The 19,605-nt window shown below is 37.8% G+C and overlaps 1 protein-coding gene across 4 annotated transcripts in view; it reads right to left on the reverse strand.

Moving 5' to 3' along the window:
• Positions 1-19,605, reverse strand: part of MAP2K5 (mitogen-activated protein kinase kinase 5) — a 261,355-nt gene that overhangs the window by 147,810 nt on the left and 93,940 nt on the right. For all 4 annotated transcript variants that reach the window (XM_055319757.1, XM_055319756.1, XM_055319754.1 and 1 more), the window contains 2 exons: positions 11,796-11,864; positions 11,608-11,689 (listed from right to left, as the gene is read on the reverse strand). In XM_055319757.1, the coding sequence (XP_055175732.1) occupies positions 11,608-11,689; positions 11,796-11,864 (151 nt within the window). The remainder of the gene's footprint in view (positions 1-11,607; positions 11,690-11,795; positions 11,865-19,605) is intronic.

Raw genomic sequence — 19,605 nt, forward strand, 5'->3', positions numbered from 1 at the left:
AGGAATTATCCAGGATATTTGAGAAATAATTTCCATTTCAATCAGAAGCTAAAAATTCATATTTAACTACTTTACTACTGGATGATTTATAAGTATGTCTCATGTGATACTAAAATGGAGCATGTTACTTGTTTAAAATGATGCGTATTTTACAAATATAAATATTTTTATATGACAAGTTCTTCTATGAGTATCAGAAAAAATATTTTTTCCTATAGAAATGAATTATAGGGACACCTGGGTGGCTCAGCGGTTGAGCATCTGCCTTTGGCTTAGGGCACGATCCTGGGGTCCGGGATCAAGTCCCACATTGGGCTCCTTGTGGGGAGCTTGCTTCTCCCTCTGCCTGTGTCTCTGCCTCTCTCTCTCTCAGGAATGAATAAATTAAATGTTTTTTAAAAATGAATTATATATATTGCCTATCTATAAAGCTACTGACTTTGTATTTATCAGAAAAATGATCATTTCTTTAGGTAACTCGGACTTGTAGTTTCCAGATTCTTAAAAGAAGCTGGAAAAACCACAGTATGACTTAACTTCATATGCTTTGGCTTTGGCTCTGGGTGCTACCTGAAGATAATGGGAAAAAAAAAAACACTTTTGCAATGAACTGAGCCATCTTTATTTACTAAAATAACATTTTTATTATAGATGCAATAAAAGTGAAAATATGATGAGAACCTTTCATGTTCTCATTGATCTTTCAAATGAATTAGCAAATTGCAAAGATAAACAGTCTCAAGAAGATCAAGCTTTACATGCTGGTATTTGGAAGACCGACAAATGCAGTGTATTGGACCAATCCCTTGTGAAGGGAAAGGAAGGTTGAGTGGCTCAAAAGTAGGAGGTGCAGATCCATTCACATATACTAGTAAGAAGTCCTAAGAGGAGATTTTTTTTTTTTTACATAAGATGTAAATCAGAGTTTAATTAACCAAACAGGCAATCAATAGACAACAAGCTAAATGGAAAAGCCAAAGATTACATTACTATCTCTATTGGTAGAACAAGCCAAAAAAGAATTTCATTTTGAGGCAGTTCACTGGTTTTTGCAAAAATTCATTTATTGTCAGTTATCAGTTATATTCCACTCTCCGTAGCCATCTACATGGGTAAAGCTTTATGTACTGGCTTTGTGTCATCATATTCATCCTGTCCTTGACATAGTCACTAGAGATCACCATCAGATCCACTCAGAATCAAGAGTTTCTATTTAGTTTAATAAGTTCTCTTTGTGTGATTAAATTATTCTTAGGCTAAAAATGAAAGTTTTCAGTTGAATTATCACTGAGTTTTACTATCATTTCTATCCTACAGGCCTAGCCCAAAAAGATAATTCTTAGACTCATCAAATCATCCAACATTAATGCTATGGGGGAAACTCAGTCCCAGAAAGATAAGTTTTCTAGTCACAGCCATGAGTCAGTTGATGGTAGAACTCAGGAAAGGTCTCAGTCTTTGAACCCAAACATTTAAAAGGTTTCCCTGTAACATCATAGAGCTTGAGAATCACATGTGAACGTTTTTACAGTTTAATGTAATGTGATATTACCCTTACACACTCAGATAGTTAATCTTAGCTGAGAAATGGTATTCAAGGCATTTAGGAACTAATTTCTATGTTGCACGTTGATTTGAACCTTTTATTCATGGTTGTAAGGGGACGTCACTGGTTTCCTCTCTGTGGCCTGTCACTTCTGTCTTCCCTAGCCTCAGATCACCCCTAACCAGTCATTTCATTACATGCCACCATCCAACATTGGAACCAGGAAGAAGAGTGCTAATAGATTAGCAAAAAAAAAAAAATCTCAACTGCCAAACTCTACACTTCTCTTGATGAATTAGGGCTATCATTCTCCTGTAACTAAGCCAAAAGGATTCATGGCATAAGGTCTGCGCTTAATCTAATACAAGGCTAAAATATAAGGTAGTGTCTTGCAGGTAGGATAAACACAAATATATATAAACGAATGAGAAGCAACAATACTGTCATATTCATCTCAAAATTATCCTTAAATTAGTATTATTAATAGTATTATCAATACCAATAAAATTAAAATCTGAACCATAAGCAAAAATTTCAGAAGAAGCTCTTTTAGCCTCTGTTAGTTGAAAGAACAAAGAGCCTTTTCTTTCAAGTACTCAAGGGAATACTTGATTCTCCCTTTCTTTCTCTACAATGTGGGTTTTGGGGAAAAAATTTTATTCCCAAGATGGAAATTTCAAAACATGGGCGTATATTCTGAGATGCTATATTTGAGTATTTCTGAGGAGTTTGTGTTTTATTCAATGAATTTGTGTTTTACTCAATGAGATGGCATATCACATCACTCCCTTCCTTGAATTTCCGTTGACATCCCAATTCAGATGGAAACACAACTTCCTTACATAGCCTATACAATCTCATTTCCACTTACTTCTCTGGCCCCCTGCTTGGCCCCAGCGCCTCTCATCACTACTTGCTAGTCACTCTGGTAGGGCCTTGAGTATACCAAGCCTGCTCTCACCTTGGTGCATTTCCCCATGACCTTTGCTGAGTGGCTCATTGACATTAAAGTCTCTGCTAAAATGTCAATCCCACGACAAAGCCATCCCTGACCATCCTCTGTAGCTCCTCCTCTCCCATAGTCATCCCATAGCATCCCTGCCGTGCTTTATGTTCTAACAAGATATCCCTCTTGGAGAGTGTACTGTGTGTTTCTTCTGAGCCTCCCCTTTTAAAATTTAAGTGCTATAATGACAGGAATTAAGTCCCAGGTTTAGAACAGTGTCTATAGGAAAATGCTCAGTAAGTATTTGGAAATAAAGGACTAATATGAGATTAAAATAGTGAGAATTTACACTAAAGGAACAATCTCAGGGTTGGGAGAAAGTTGTCAAGAAGTTTAACTGCAATGGGAAGGGAAGAGAAGAAATGATAGACAGTGGTACATAGTTTTTGGTCTATATATTTTTGGGGTACATTTTGCTGTACCAGAGAAAATGAAGAACCAAAAGAGAGAGGGAGATTGATGGAGAGAACTCCACCAAGTGGACGTACATGTGGAGGGACTGACCTTATGCAGCACTTCACGTACAAGGACAATCAGGAAGGGGCACGTGTGGCTAAGCTACAGGTGGAAGCACAAGGAACTGTGAGAGCTCATACCTGAAAGTCTATATTATCTCTGAAGGTGAAAGGAGGAGGTCAGATCTGGAAAAGGGTAATAAAATTTTAGGACAGTTGATGTAAATAGCACAGAGATGAGAACTGGAGAACAAAATACGAAAAGTAGGAAATTTTATTGTTCAGGGACTCATTACATGGAGTAAAGGGAAGTTGCCAAGCAGTAGTTAAGAGACGGGCTTTAGGCAGCTCAGCCTAGAAAGGGGTTGTCTCAAAAAAGACAGTTATATTTGGGCTGCAAAGTGAATGTTTTAAGGTAAGGACTTAAAGTATTAAAAATATGTAATCTTTGGGGCACCTGAATGGCTCAGTTGGTTAAGTGTCTGACTCTTGGTTTTGGCTCAGGTTATGATCTCAGGGTTGTGAGATCAAATCCCACATAGGGCTCTGCGCTCAGTGCAGTGTCTGCTAGAGATTCTCTCTCTCTCATTCTCTCTCCCCCCTTCTTCCCTCTGTTCTTCTTCCTGCTCTCTCTCTCTAATAAATAAATAAAATCTTTTAAGAAATAAAAGGGAACCCTTCAAATTTCAGAGGAAAGTTACGAGGTAGTAACTCAAATCTACATGAAGAAATAAAGTACACTGATAAAGGTTACTATATAGGTAAATATAAAAGGATAAATGTATTTCCTGTTTATAAGTCTTTTTCTATTTGATTTAAAACAGAACTGCATAAAGCAATAGGTATAAATCTGTGTTAATAAGTACACAACTTATAAAGATGTAACTTATATGACAACAGCACAAAGGAGAGGGAAAGAATGGAGCTATAAAGGAGCAATGTTTTTATATACTTGAAAAAAAGTCGGTATCAATCTGAACTAAATTGTTACAAGTTAAAATGTTAACTATAATCTCTAGGAAATTCAAAAATATAACTAAAAAAATATAGTAAAAGAAACCACATGAGAATATAAGCAATACATTAAAAAAATCTATTTAACATAAAATAAAGCAATAATGGAGAAACAGAGAAAAGGTATAAGACTTGAAACAAGTAGTAAAATGACAGATATGAATCCTACCTTGCTAGAAATTATATTAAAGATTTACTTATTATTTTAGAGAAGCAGGGGTAGAGGGAGAAGTAGAGAGAATCTCAAGCAGATTCCATACTGAGTGCAGAGCTTGATGTGGGGCTCCATCTCATGACCCCAAGATCACAACCTGAGTCGAAAGCAAGAGTCAAACACTTAACTGACTGCACCACCCAGGCACTCCTGGTAATTATATTAAATGTAAATGAATTAAACACTGACAGATTGGCAGAATAGATTAAAAAATGACCCAGCTCTATGATGTCTACAAAGAGATGCACTTTAGATTCAAAGACTCAAATAGTTTGAAGGCAAAACAATAGTAAAAGATATAACAAGCAAATAAGAATCAACAGGGAGCTGGGATGACTATATGAATATCAGACAAAATAGACTTTTAGATAAATATAGTGACTAGAGATTAATACTTTTTATCCTATTTATTTTTTATTTTATTGTTTTTAAAAAATATTTATTTATTCATGAGAGCAGAAAGAAAGAGACACACACACACACAAAGAGAGAGAGAGAGAGGGAGAGAGAGAGAGAGAGAGAGAGAGGCAGAGACATAGGCAGAGGGAGAAGCAGGCTCTCTGCAGGAGCCTGAGGTGGGACTCAATCTTGGACCCTGGGATCACACCCCAAGTCAAAAGCAGATGCTCAACCACTGAGCCACCAGGTGTCCCTATTTATTTTTCATTTTAAAAGATTTTATTTCTTTATTTTGACAGAGAGTGTGTAAACAGGGGGAGGAACAGAGGGAGAGGGAGAAGTAGGTTCTCTGCTGAGCAGAGAGCCCGATATGGGGTTTGACCCCAAGAACCTGGGATCATCACCCGAGCCAAAGGCAGATACTTAAACTGACTGAGCCACCCAGGCATCCCAATAAATGCATTTTATAAGGATAAAAGAGTCAATCCATTGTGAAGATATAACAATTAAAAACACATATGCACCTAACAACAGAAGGCCAAAATATGTGAAGCATAAATTGAAGTGAAGGGAGAAATAGACAATCAAAAAATATTACTTGAAGACTTCAACATCCCACTTTCAGTAATGAATAGAAGAACACTGAAAATCAATACGGCAGTAAAATACTTAACACTGTAAATCAACTAGACCTAACAGTCATCTAAAAAACATCTCACTACAAGGGCAGAACAGTCTTCGCAGGTGCAAACGAAACATTCTTTTTTTTTTAATAATAAATTTATTTTTTATTGGTGTTCAATTTGCCAACATACAGAATAACACCCATTGCTCATCCTTTCAAGTGCCCACCTCAGTCCCCGCCACCCAGTCACCCCCACCCCCTGCCCACCACCCCCTAGTTCGTTTTCCAGAGTTAGGAGTCTTCCATGTTCTGTCTCCCTTTCTGATATTTCCCACTTATTTTTCCTCCTTTCCCCTTTATTCCCTTTCAATATTATTTGTATTCCCCAAATGAATGAGACCATATAATGTTTGTCCTTCTCCAACTGACTTATTTCAAATGAAACATTCTCCAGAATAGACAGTGTTAGGGCATAAAACAAATCTTAATAAATTTAAAAGGATTGAAATCATATAAAGTATGTTCTCTGACCTCAAAAGAGTATTAGAAATCAATAACAGAAGGACATTCAATGTGGAAAATGACATATTCCTAACTGAAAATCAGTCAAAAATGAAATTGCAAGGGATTTCCTTTGTGGGGAATTAGAAAATACTTCAAAATAAATGAAAATGAAAACACAACGTATCAGAACTTCTAGGATGTAGTTAAAGCAGTGCTTCAAGGGAAATGTATAAGCTGCAAATGCCTTCATTAAATAAGAACTTTCCACCTTAAAAAAACTAGAAAAAGAGCAAGAAGGTAGTAGAAGAAATAAATGAATATTAGAGAAGAGATAAATGACATAATAGAAAAATAGAGAAAAATCAAAGAAACCAAAAGCTGGTTCTTTGAAAAAGACAAACTGACCAACTTCTAGCTACACTGACCAAGAAAAAAAAGAGAAAAGATCAAATTACTAAAATCTGGAATGAAAGAGAGAAAATACTAACTTTACAGAAATAAAAATGATTACAAAAGAATACTAGGAACAACTGTATATTAGCAAATTAGAAAATTAGATGCAACAGACAAATTTTAGAAAGCCACAAACTATCAAAACTGACTCAAGAAGAAATAGACATTCTGAATACCTATAATTAGTAAAGAAATTGGTAATCAAAAAACTACTTAGAAATATTATTCAGTCTTAAAAAGGAAAAAAAAATCTGACACATACCACAGCATGGAATGAACTTGAGGACATTATACAAAGTGAAACATGCCAGTCCCCAAGAGACAAATACTGTATGATTCCACTTTAATGAAGTACCCAGAATCGTCCAATTCACACAAACAAAAAGCAAATGTTGGTTGCGAGGGGCTGGGGGTAGGAAGCAGTGAGGAGTTACTGGTTTAATGGATACAGAGTCTTAGTTTCGCAAGATGCAAAGAGTTCTAGAGATAGATGATGGCAGTTAATGCTGATGAACTACACACTTAAAGAATGGTTAATGTGGTAAATGTTATATGTGTTATACTGCAATTAAAAAAACACTATTAAGAAAAACAGTCTAATGTTCACTATTCTTCGAATCCTACTTGGCTACATAAGAATGGGCCTTGAGCCTAAAACACCTGCTTACCAACAGATAAAGAGCCCATATAGCATATGCTGGGCTGGGTTTACCTCCCTGTTTGGGGATATCTTTCCCTGTTTTAGGCTCCATGTGTACTCCTTTGTCCTGCATAAGCATTTCTGACACCACAGGAGTGGGGGTTGGGTGGAGGATCCTTTTGGTGCAGCACAAGGAATGTGTGTAGGTCAAAGGCCCTGCATACACTGTCAGGAAGGACCTGCTGTTGGCCACAAGGAAATGACACTCACTACCAAAATTAATCTTTCTATGTCTCTCTTTTTTTTTTTATGTGAGTAAAGCACTGGTAAATCCAGTGCTTCATAGTACTATGTTTTCCTAGGCAACTCCATACTAAGATGCAGTGGGCAGAAGTGCTTGGACTTCTGATAATCAGCAACAGAGGACACTTGACCATAAAAACTACTCACAAACAAAACCCAGAACCAAATGGCTTCACTGGTGAATTCTAACAAATGTTTAAAGAAGAATTAACATTAATCCTTCACAAATTCTTTCAAAAACTAGAAGAGGATAAAACACTTTCCAACTCCCTCTTTGAGGATAGAATTATCATGACACCAAAATCAGACAATGACATTATAAGAAAATAATACTGTAGATCAATATTCCTTAAGTATATAAAGGTAGGGGTGCCTGGGTGACTCAGTTAAGTGTCGGCCTTCGGCTCAGGTCATGATCCCTGGGGTCCTGGGATCCAGCCCCATATTGGGCTCTCTCCTAGGCAGGAGCTTGCTCCTCCCTCTCCCTCTGCCTACCACTCCCCCTTCTTGTGCACTCTCTCTCTCTCTCTCTGTCAAATAAATAAATATATTTTTAAAAAGGATATAAATATAAAAATTAAAACATATACAGCAAATTGAACCCAGCAACATATAAAAAGGATTATATGTTATGTCCAAGTGGAATTATCTCAGCAATACAAGATGGGTTCAACATGCAAAAATCAATTAATGCAATACACCATAATTATAGGATAGTGGATTTAAAAAGCATGATCATTTCTTTTTTAAAAAAAGATTTATTTATTTGAGAGGAGAGAGGGAGAGTGTGCACACACATACACATGGGGGGGGCAAAGGAAGAAGGAATCTTTTTTTTAAGATTTTTATTTATTCATGAGAGAAAGAGAGAGAAAGAGAGAGAAAGGCAGAGACACAGGTGGAGGGAGAAGCAGGCCCATGCAGGGAGCCCGACGTGGGACTCGATCCTGGGTCTCCAGGATCAGGCCCTGGACTGAAGGTGGCGCTAAACCACTGAGCCACATAGGCTGCCCAGAGGGAGAGAATCTTAAGCAGACTCGGCACTGAGAATGGAGGCTGATGTGGGGTTCAATCTCACAACCCTGAGATCATGACCTTAGCTGATATCAAGAATTGGATGCTTAACCAACTGGCCCACCCAGGTGCCCTACATGATCATTTCAATAAATACAGAAAAACCAATTGACAAAATCTAATGTCTTTTCAATATAAAAATACTCAATAAGCTTGGAAGAGGAGACTTTCACAACCTGATAAAGGCCATCTACTAAAAACTCACAGCTAAAACCACACTTAATGGTGAAAGACTAAAAGCTTTCCTTCTAGGATCAGGAGCAAAAGGAAGATGTCTACTTTTACCACTTCTATTTGACATCGTAGCCAGGATAATCAAGCAAGGAAGAGAAAAAGCATCCAGACTGGAAAGAAAGAAGTAAAACTAGATCTATTTGCAGATGGCATGATCTATATAGAAAACCCTAAGGAATTTTAAAAAACCTATTACGGTTAAGAAACAAGTTTAGAAAGGTAGCAGGATACAAGATCAGTATACAAAAATCACTGATATATCTATACACTAGCAATGAACAATTCAAAAATGAAATTAAAAGTTCAATTTACAATAGAATAAAAGATTTAGGAATAAATTTAACAAAAGAAATGTAAAACTTGAACACTGAGACCTATATAGCATCACTGAAAAAAATTAAAGAGGATATAAATAAATAGAAAGATACTGTGTCTTCATGGAGTGGAAGACTTAATATTGTTAGGTTGGCAATACTCCCCAGTTTGATGAATAAATTCACTGGAATCTGTACCAAAATCCTAGCTTGATTTTTTTGGTGTGTAAATTTTTGGCAAGCTGATTATAAAATTCATATGAAAATGCAAGGAACCCAGAATGGCCAAAATAATCTTGAGAAAGAATAAAGTTGGAGTACTCACGCTTAATTTTTTTTTTTACTTATGCTTAATTAAAAAATCTTATTACACAGCTAAAATAATCTAGAATAATAAGGTAAAAGCAAGCAAGTACAGTCTGGTACTGCCACAAGGATGGGCAAATAGATCAGTGGAATAGAATCAAGAGCCCAGAAATGCATTTCATGGTCAATAAATTTGTGACAAGAGGGCCAAGAAAATTCAATGGGAAAGAATAATCTTTTTAACAAATGGTGCTAGGATAACTGGATATTCACATGTAAAAGAATGGATGTGGATTCTGTATCATATACAAAAATTAACTCAAAATGGATCAAAAACTTAAGTGTAACAGTGAAAATTATAAAACTCTTAGAAGAAAACAGGTGTACATTTTCATGACTTTGGATAATTTCTTATATATAGTATCTAAAACATAAATAACCAAAGAAAAGACAGATGAACTGAACTTCACCAAATTTTACTTTTGTGCTTCAAAGGACACTATCAAGAAAATGAAAAGACAACTCACAGAATGGAAGAAAATATTTGCAAATCATACATTTGATAAGAGTGTAGTATCCAGAATATTAAAAGAATTCTTTCAACTCAACAATAAAAACACAAGTAATCCATGTAAAGACAAAGGATTTGAATACACATTTCTCCAAGGAAGAGATACACATGGCCAATAAGCACATGGAAATATTGTCCATGCCATTAGTCATTAGAAAATCTAAATCAAAACTAAAAAGATACCATTTTTCACCAGGCTATAATAAAAAGACACACAATAACAAGTGTTGGCAAAGATGTGGAGGAACTGGAACTCTCTGTTACTGCAGCCTTGAAGGCAACATGGTGTGAAATAGAATGTCACAGTTTGGCAGTTCCTCAAAAAAACTAGAGTTACCATATAACCCAGTAATTTAACTCCTAGATATATACACTCAAGAGAACTTAAAACATATGTCCACACAAAAACTTGTACACAAACACACAGAGCAGCATTATTCACAACAGCCCAAAAGTGGAAACACCTAAATGCCCATCAACTGATGAATGAATGAAGGAAATGTGGTACGTCCACGCAATGGATTATCATTTGGCCATAGAAAGGAATGAAGGACTGATACGTGCTACAACATGGATAAATCTTAAGAATGTTATGTTAAGGGGCAGCCTGAGTGGCTCAGGGGTTTAACGCCACCTTCAGCCCAGGACATGATGTGACCCTGGAGACCCACATCGGGCTCCAAGGATCAAGTCCCACATCGGGCTCCAAGCATGGAGCCTGCTTTACCCTCTGCCTGTGTCTCTGCCTGTCTCTCTTTCTCTGTCTCTCATGAATGAATGAATGAATGAATAAATAAAATCTTAAAAAAAAAGAACATTATGTTAAGTATAAGAAGCTAAACACAAAGGCCACACATGATTCCATTTACATAAAAAGTCCAAGATAAGGAAATCTAGAGGGAGAAAATAGTTTATTTGTTGCCACAGACTAGGGGAAAGAGAGAATAGTGAGTGGCTGCTAGTGGCTAAGGAGTTGGTTTCTGGGATTTTGTAATTAGTGTATTTTGTAATTAGTGATGATGAGGTTGCACAACCTTGTGATATACTCAAAACCACTGAATTGTATATTAAAATGGTGAATTTTATGGTGATTAAATATGCCATCTCAATAAATACATATTTTAATGAAGTTGAATTTAGAACACATGATATACCTTATTATAGTATCAAGGTACCAGCACTGGCTTGTTAAAAAGTCTTGCAAGGCATGAACTAGGTGATTCAGTAATATACTGAGAATCCCCCAAATGAACTAAATATATAAAAAAAGGTTGAGTTTTAAAGGGCTAGACATTGAAAAACTGAATATGTACAATCTAAAGATGGCTTTGATTTAAAATAGGTAAATAACATGGTAATATCATTTCAGGAATAGGGTACCAGGAAATCTGCATTTTGCCAAAATCTTCAGATCAAGAAAGAGTTACCAACATAGAAATGAATGAAAAATACATATGAAAGGAAACGGCTGGAGTCCAAAGAAAACTAAACACATCTTGGCTAAACAGCTGTGTTGAAAAACAATTTCTTATCTTGCAATTAAGAACCGATTTCTTTCTAAAAGACACAGGACATTGGGTTAATAGATTTCTTTAAAAGAAAATCTGTTTTGGCTATTGAAACATTAAAAGAACAGAACATCTGTTTTGCAAGTAAAGACAGATTGTATGGAAGAATCAAATATCAAACCACCGATTAGACCAGCATTTAATCTGTTCTATTTAAATTTTCAATAAAAGTAAATGAAATTACATTCTTGAAATTATAGCTCAGCTCTAAATATTTAACATCAGGAACCTCTAACACTGAGATGTTTTAGAGTATAAAGGAGGTCATTATTGGTATATTTTAATTATTTTTAATTCTACATGACATTTATATCAGAAGCAGGTTTTAAAGCACTCTACCTCCCAAATCATTTTTAAAGTATTATAATAGGGAAAACTCACCATCCATGAATTCTGTACATATTGAAATCCTGTTTTCTACGAAAAATGCACCATAAAACCCTATGATATATGATGAATCACACTGTAACAAAAAGAAGACAAAAATAGTTAAAAAGAAAAAAAAAACTGCCAGCCAATACCATAAGATGCTTTATGGGGGGAAAGAAAAAAGACCAAGAAAAAATTACCTTATAAAGAATTTCCAATTCAGACATAATTTGCTTCTGAAGTTCCAGTGTAATATCTAGTAGTATGACCTAAATACAGAAAGGAATCAACATTCACATATATATTCACCTTTAAATTAAATATAGCTATATTCACCATGAAATTTAAAAAGGAAAAAATATGGTGTTTCCTCTATTCATTGCCCCTTGCTCCTCTCCACTACTATAACCCCCAGGAATAAAACTGCACCCACATCTGCCTAACCCTTTGTACTGGGGGAGGTGGTATAGAAGTGATTGATGGGACCAAGGAAAAAGCCAGGTCTCAAAGGTCAGTATTAATGGCTTTAAAAGTCAGTTAAGTTATAACACCCTTAATTTATATACCCTATTTTGGCCACATTGGTTATTTCCAGAAAACGGAGAAAGGAATGACCCTGAAACCATTAAAAGAAAAATTGTCTTGTTCAAATACTAGGTGATAAGCAGAGAGGATGATGAGTAAAAATGATATTTAAGGTGGGCTTTTTAGTTAATGGAGTTTTAAAAATACAGTATTTGTTTATATCCTTCAAAATCATGTTTCTTTGCTAATACTATAATAAAATGCTGGAGCTTGAAGGAACCACAGAAATTATTTCATTTAATTTTCTTGTTTTATTATTTTTTTTAATTTTTTTTTATTGGAGTTCAGTTTGCCAACATTTAGCATAACACCCAGTGCTCATCCCGCCTAATTTTCTTGTTTTAAAGGAGGAAACCAAGGTACTGAGAAGCCACACAGTCTGGCAATGTCAGGGTCCCTCCCTGACTCCCAGGACGCCTCTTACAATGTCCCGGTGGTTTATGGTTTTCCTTAAAGTACCAACCACTGAGAAAGACTCATAACATGGAAATGTAAAATAATTTACAAACTTAGAATAAATTCTAATTTATTTCAAACACTTGTTTCTTAAGAAAGGAGACCATCAATTGTTCAAATTTTACTGAACAGTTCAGTGAAGCCAATTCAAGGGAAATTGTTTTTACTTAAAAAAGATAGTGTTGAGAATAAAATAGGTGAAAGATAATTTTTAAGATTTGTGGCAGAGTTTCTAACTCTAGACATTTCTAAAATTTTTTTTTAATTTTTATTTAATTATGATAGTCACAGAGAGATAGGAAGAGGCAGAGACACAGGCAGAGGGAGAAGCAGGCTCCATGCACCGGGAGCCTGACGTGGGATTCGATCCTGGGTCTCCAGGATCGCGCCCTGGGCCAAAGGCAAGCGCCAAACCGCTGCGCCACCCAGGGATCCCCTGACTCTAGACATTTCTAGATAAAAACTTAACATTCATGGATACAATAGTGCAGTTATACACTATCCAACACTAAACCACATTTTGTATTACAACTGGAGAATATATATACTCATACTGGAAAATTACCATAAGTTATGAATTGCAAACTGCTGATAGAGTAAGAAAAGAAGAGGATAATTCTAAAGCACACATTTTATAGTACTGACATTCATTTGAGGGAGGGAGAAGTGAGGGGGGAAAAAGGCACGGCCAGTTTCTATCAAGAGTTTTTGCTTTAGGGTTATTTATAAAAGCTCTCACTAAACCAGATTGTAAGTGTAATACAAAACTGCCAAGAAACATTTAAACATTTCTCCTGATCAATAGTTGTTTGCCAACAATAATCACTTACATTTTTGTTCCTGTATAAAACTCAGTGACAAAATGAATTCATCTAGTGTGTTTCAATTCCAGGCCACAAAATATCGAAACAATTCACACCACTATGTCAAGGGGACATACAGGGACTCTCACTCCAAAAAACTAAAAGGAATGAACTTATTATCACCTTAGAGCAGTGATCCTCAAACCCGGCCTCATATTATAATTACTTTTATATGAAAGTATTTATACCAATACATGAAGGTACTTTAAACAAATCCTGGTGCACTGGTCTTACCCCAGAAGAATGGAATCAATCTTTGGTTGGGATCACATCACATTTTATTATTCTTAAAAAACTCTCCACCTGATTTCTAATGCACAGTAAGGTTGAGAACAACTTATCCAAGGTTTCAAAAATGCCATTTAGGGGGGAGGGGCAAGATGGCGGAAGAGCAGGGTCCCCAAATCACCTGTCCCCACCAAATTACCTAGATAACCTTCAAACCATCCTGAAAATTTACGAATTCGGCCTGAGATGTAAAGAGAGACCAGCTGGAATGCTACAGTGAGAAGAGTCCGCGCTTCTATCAAGGTAGGAAGACGGGGAAAAAGAAATAAAGACACAAAAGGCCTCCGAGGGGGAGGGGCCCCGCGAGGAGCCGGGCTGAGGCCGGGGCGAGTGTCCCCAGGACAGGAGAGCCCCGTCCCGTCCCGGAGGAGCAGGAGCTGCACCAACCTTCCCGGGCGGGCGGAAAGGGGCTCGCAGGGAGGTGGAGCAGGACCCAGGAGAGCGGGGATGCCCTCGGGCTGCCGGGGACACTAACAGACACCTGCGCCCCGGGAGAGTGCTCCGAGCTCCCTAAGGGCTGCAGCGCGCACGGAGGGACCGACCGGAGCAGCTCGGAGGGGCTCGGGCGGCGGCTCCGCGGAGGGGGCTGCGGGGCGGGAGCGCGAATCCAACAGCGCAGGCCCCGGAGCACAGGGCGCCGGGACACAGCCCAGGATCCGGCCTCCCCCTGGGACAGGCAGAGGCCGGGAGGGCCCAGGACAGCGAGGACGCTCCTGCCCGGAGCTGAGCAGATCAGCGGCCCCGCCCCGGAGCCTCCAGGCCCAGCGGACGGAGAACCGAGAGCCCCGAGCCCCGTAGTTCCTGCGGAGGCTGAATCCAGGCTTCCAGAGTTGCCATAGCAACTGCTGCTGTTCCTCCTGGGGCCTGACGGGGTAAACAACCCCCGCTGAGCCCTGCAGCAGGCAGGGGCAGAGCAGCTCCCCCAAGTGCTAACACCTGAAAATCAGCACAGCAGGCCCCTCCCCCAGAAGACCAGCTAGACGGACCAGTGATACTCCCCCGTGTTCCAATACAACTTGTTTTTGGCCACTCTGCACTGAGCAAAATGACTAGAAGGAAAACCTCACTTCAAAAGAAAGAATCAGAAACAGCCCTCTTTCCCACAGAGTTACAAAATCTGGATTACACTTCAACGTCAGAAAGCCAATTCAGAAGCACCATTATACAGCTACTGGTGGCTCTAGAAAAAAGCATTAAGGCCTCACGAGACTTCATGACTGCAGAATTTAGATCCAATCAGGCAGAAATTAAAAATCAATTGAATGAGATGCAATCCAAACTAGAAGTCCTAACGACGAGGGTTAACGAGGTGGAAGAACGAGTGAGTGACATAGAAGACAAGTTAATGGCAAAGAGGGAAACTGAGGAAAAAAGAGATAAACAAAGAACCATGAAGACAGATTAAGGGAAATAAATGACACTCTAAGGAAGAAAAACCTACGTTTAATTGGGGTTCCCGAGGGCGCCGAAAGGGACAGAGGGCCAGAATATGTATTTGAACAAATCCTAGCTGAAAACTTTCCCAATCTGGGAAGGGAAACAGGCATTCAGATCCAGGAAATAGAGAGATCCCCCCCTAAAATCAATAAAAACCGTTCAACACCTCGACATCTAATAGTGAAGCTTGCAAATTCCAAAGATAAAGAGAAGATCCTTAAAGCAGCAAGAGACAAGAAGTCCCTGACTTTCATGGGGAGGAATATTAGGGTAACAGCAGACCTCTCCACAGAGACCTGGCAGGCCAGAAAGGGCTGGCAGGATATATTCAGGGTCCTAAATGAGAAGAACATGCAACCAAGAATACTTTATCCAGCAAGGCTCTCATTCAAAATGGAAGGAGAGATAAAGAGCTTCCAAGACAGGCAGGAACTGAAAGAATATGTGACCTCCAAACCAGCTCTGCAAGAAATTTTAAGGGGTACTCTTAAAACTCCCCTTTAAGAAGAAGTTCAAGTAACTCTGAACGTGAATGGGCTTAATGACCCCATCAAAAGGCACAGAGTTTCAGACTGGATAAAAAAAACAGGACCCATCTATTTGATGTCTACAAGAGACTCATTTTAGACAGAAGGACACCTACAACCTGAAAATAAAAGGTTGGAGAACCATTTACCATTCAAATGGTTCTCAAAATATACCCTAAAAACTACAGAACACTTCTGAAAGAAATTGAGGAAGACACAAAGAGATGGAAAAATATTCCATGCTCATGGATTGGCAGAATTAATATTGTGAAAATGTCAATGTTACCCAGGGCAATTTACACGTTTAATGCAATCCCTATCAAAATACCATGGACTTTCTTCAGAGACTTAGAACAAATTATTTTAAGATTTGTGTGGAATCAGAAAAGACCCCAAACAGCCAGGGGAATTTTAAAAAAAGAAAACCATATCTGGGGGCATCACAATGCCAGATTTCAGGTTGTACTACAAAGCTGTGTTCATCAAGACAGTGTGGTACTGGCACAAAAACAGACATATAGATCAATGGAACAGAACAGAGAACCCAGAAGTGGACCCTGAACTTTATGCTCAACTAATATACGATAAAGGAGGAAAGACGATCCACTGGAAGAAAGACAGTCTCTTCAATAAATGGTGCTGGGAAAATTGGACATCCACATGCAGAAGAATGAAACTGGACCACTCTCTTGCACCATACACAAAGATAAACTCAAAATAGATGAAAGATCTAAATGTGAGACAAGATTCCATCAAAATCCCAGAGAAGAACTCAGGCAACACCCTTTTTGAACTTGGCCACAGTAACCGGAGAAGGACAAACAGTATATGTTCTCATTCATTTGGGGAATATGAATAATAGCGAAAGGGAATATAAGGGAAGGGAGAAGAAATGTGTGAGAAATATCAGAAAGGGAGACAGAACATAAAGACTTCTAACTCTGGGAAATGAACTAGGGGTGGTGGAGGGGGAGGAGGGTGGGGGGTGGGGGTGAATGGGTGACGGGCACTGAGGGGTACACTTGACGGGATGAGCACTGGGTGTTATTCTGTATGTTGGTAAATTGAACACCAATAAAAATTAATTTATAAAAAAAAATGCCATTTATTCAGTATTCTGTATGACTACTAAGATATACAGTATCTTCAGGCCCCCAATCCAGAAATGACAGGATCCACATGATTAGCCAACACTTTGCAATTAACCCCAAATTACTGGCTGTAAACATATCATTCCCTTGATCAAGAACCTTAATTAGGTGTCCATGGTCTAGCATAACATTAAAATTCTAACACGACATTGAGAGAATTCCTCCACAATCTAGTTATTCTATCTCCTTTTCCCACTACTCCCCACCACAAACACAATTCTCACGTGAAGCCAGGTGATTTGAAAGGCAGCTATGCTCACCACTGTACCACCAATGCAAAAACTAGGTGCTTTTGTACTGGTGGTCTACACACACATCCTGTGCTTTCCCCACTTTCAGTCTTTGCTCTTGACGTTCCCTCCACTTGAGGTGTGCTTCCCCACTCCACCCCACCCACCCCACAGTTACTAATTATAAAACCTTTTTTATCTTCTGGACCCAACTTGAATGCCACCACTACCTCCATGAAGCCAGCCCCAAGCCCTCCATTAGAATTTACCTCTAGCTCCGGTCCTTGGTATTTCTCCTTATTACATTATGCCTTGGCATTCATGCCTATCTCCTAACACCACAAGCCTAGAGAGTAAAGTGGTTGTAAGCCCCTGAGGGCAAAGACTGAGCTTTGGGCATCGTCCTCTCTCGTCCCGTTCCCCCACACCCAGTACCCAGCACAGAGTCTTACTTACAGCAGCGCCCATTAAATGATGTGGGATTTAATTAAAGTACTCCTTACAACCATAATCCTCTAAATAAGAAGCTGTTTCTAGACAGGAAGGAGGTGGATTGTTTGATTTCTTCAATTGAATTTAAAACTGAAGACATAAACAGCAAAATAAATAAAAGTGCCACACTGACCTAAAATATAGCAAGTAATAATTCTAATGGATCTGGATCATTCTTGGTATTTGTTATGGTCCAGAACAGTGGAGATTCCATAATGGTGCGAAAGTGAATAAAGTAATTTCTGGAACTTAAGAGGGAAAGTAAAATTCACCTTAAAATTCACCTTAAAAAACAACTCTACTGAAATGTTCTTCTATTTTCTGGGAGACTTGGCACTCTAGGTAGAAGGTTAATTCTCCTTCCCCTGGGCATTCCTGACAGTGAGCTTTTAAACTGCTAAAAATAAGTCTAATTCCTTATTTGAAAGCAATGGAAAAAAATCATGGCAAACACGAATTTTCTTTTTAAAGTATAAGGAAAGTATGGACTCCTTGAGTCTTCATTATTATTTTGATATTTTCTCCTTCAGAAGAGCTCAATTTTTCAAACCGGAGAGGATCTGCACATGAAGGAGTTTCACAGAGAAAGGGTTAAAATGAGAAACTGAAATACCTGGATGCATTTCTGCTGCTCTCCACTACACCTCCAGGACAAATAAGGATGAGTTGTCAAGTTAAATATAAGCAGTCAAGTGACTGAATTATAATTTACTCTGTGCTCAATTTAAATTAGTGTGAGGCTATTAAAATATACAGTATAAATACGGCAATTCATCACAAGCTGTCATGGATGACTTCATTTATTTGCTGGAGTGGCAAACGCTGCACTAAAGGGAAAGAGAGCAAAATCACAGGTCAAATTAAGCCTCTATTCTGTTTTAATTCGCTTATTTAATCTGTGGCGACATAATTGTCTTTTACAGTATGTACAACTCAGAAAGGAAATTTGGGAGGATTACAGTCAGTATACAAATGATTAATCAAACGGTCCATTTAAATGCTAGTTTAAAAGCAGCAGAAACCCAAAGCAGTCAAAGAATGATAATCAGCACATGCTATATACAAGCTAAGAAATTTCTTCTTACATGACTTTTTCCCAGTTAGAAAATAAAAAATATTAGGAAAGCTGTTAAGCTGTATTTTGAAAGATCTTATAGAATACATTAATGACATAAAAAGGTTCTGGTTGAAAGATGGCTATTTTTATTTGTTTTCTGCTCTACTTGCTTGCAACTATCTTGCTTACCTACAATAACCCTACGTCCCAAAAAAGCAAGTTAGAAACAAATTTCATGAGTTACGGTCATTATCAAACGGTTTTCTTTGGTTAGTAGTTTCCAAAATGTTTTTTTTAAGGTAGAAATTTTCTAAATTCAGTGGTATAAAATAAAAATACAAGGTCTTTCTATTCTATCCAAAATTCAACTTGCTTTTTAGAATATCTGAAGTGATATTTTCCCACCTTTGAAATCTGAAAGGGGAAACACCATAATAATCTTTTGTTAGTCTAAAAAAGCAAGAACATTTAGAAGAACAAAAATAGAAATATTTTGGGTAGGAAGAAAAAAGTAATGGGTTTTCAAGGACTCTCATCTAATTGCTCCCATAGACATTCAAAGTGTTGGTCCAACTGACTACTTGGCTTGGGAAATTAAATTTCCCTCATCATTCTATGCAGGCATCAGAGCCCTGCAGGTGATTCTGTTTAGACAAGGACTGTGATTTGCTGCTCTTCACAATCCCTCTGTGACATGAGGCAGCCCCGTTTCACAGCTGAGGTCACAGAGAGGTTCAAGTGACATGCTTGAAGTCACACAAAAGTCAGGAGGGGGTCAGGAAAAGATCAAATGCACTTCTAACTCTTAACCTTTCATTTCACCTTTTTATATATATAAATATAAATATAAATATAAATATAAATATATATATATATATATATATATATATATATATATATATATATAAAGCTAAGAACTACTCT

The sequence above is a fragment of the Nyctereutes procyonoides genome, unplaced genomic scaffold, assembly GCF_905146905.1.
Source record: "Nyctereutes procyonoides isolate TBG_1078 unplaced genomic scaffold, NYPRO_anot_genome, whole genome shotgun sequence".
In the NCBI taxonomy this organism is placed as follows: domain Eukaryota; kingdom Metazoa; phylum Chordata; class Mammalia; order Carnivora; family Canidae; genus Nyctereutes; species Nyctereutes procyonoides.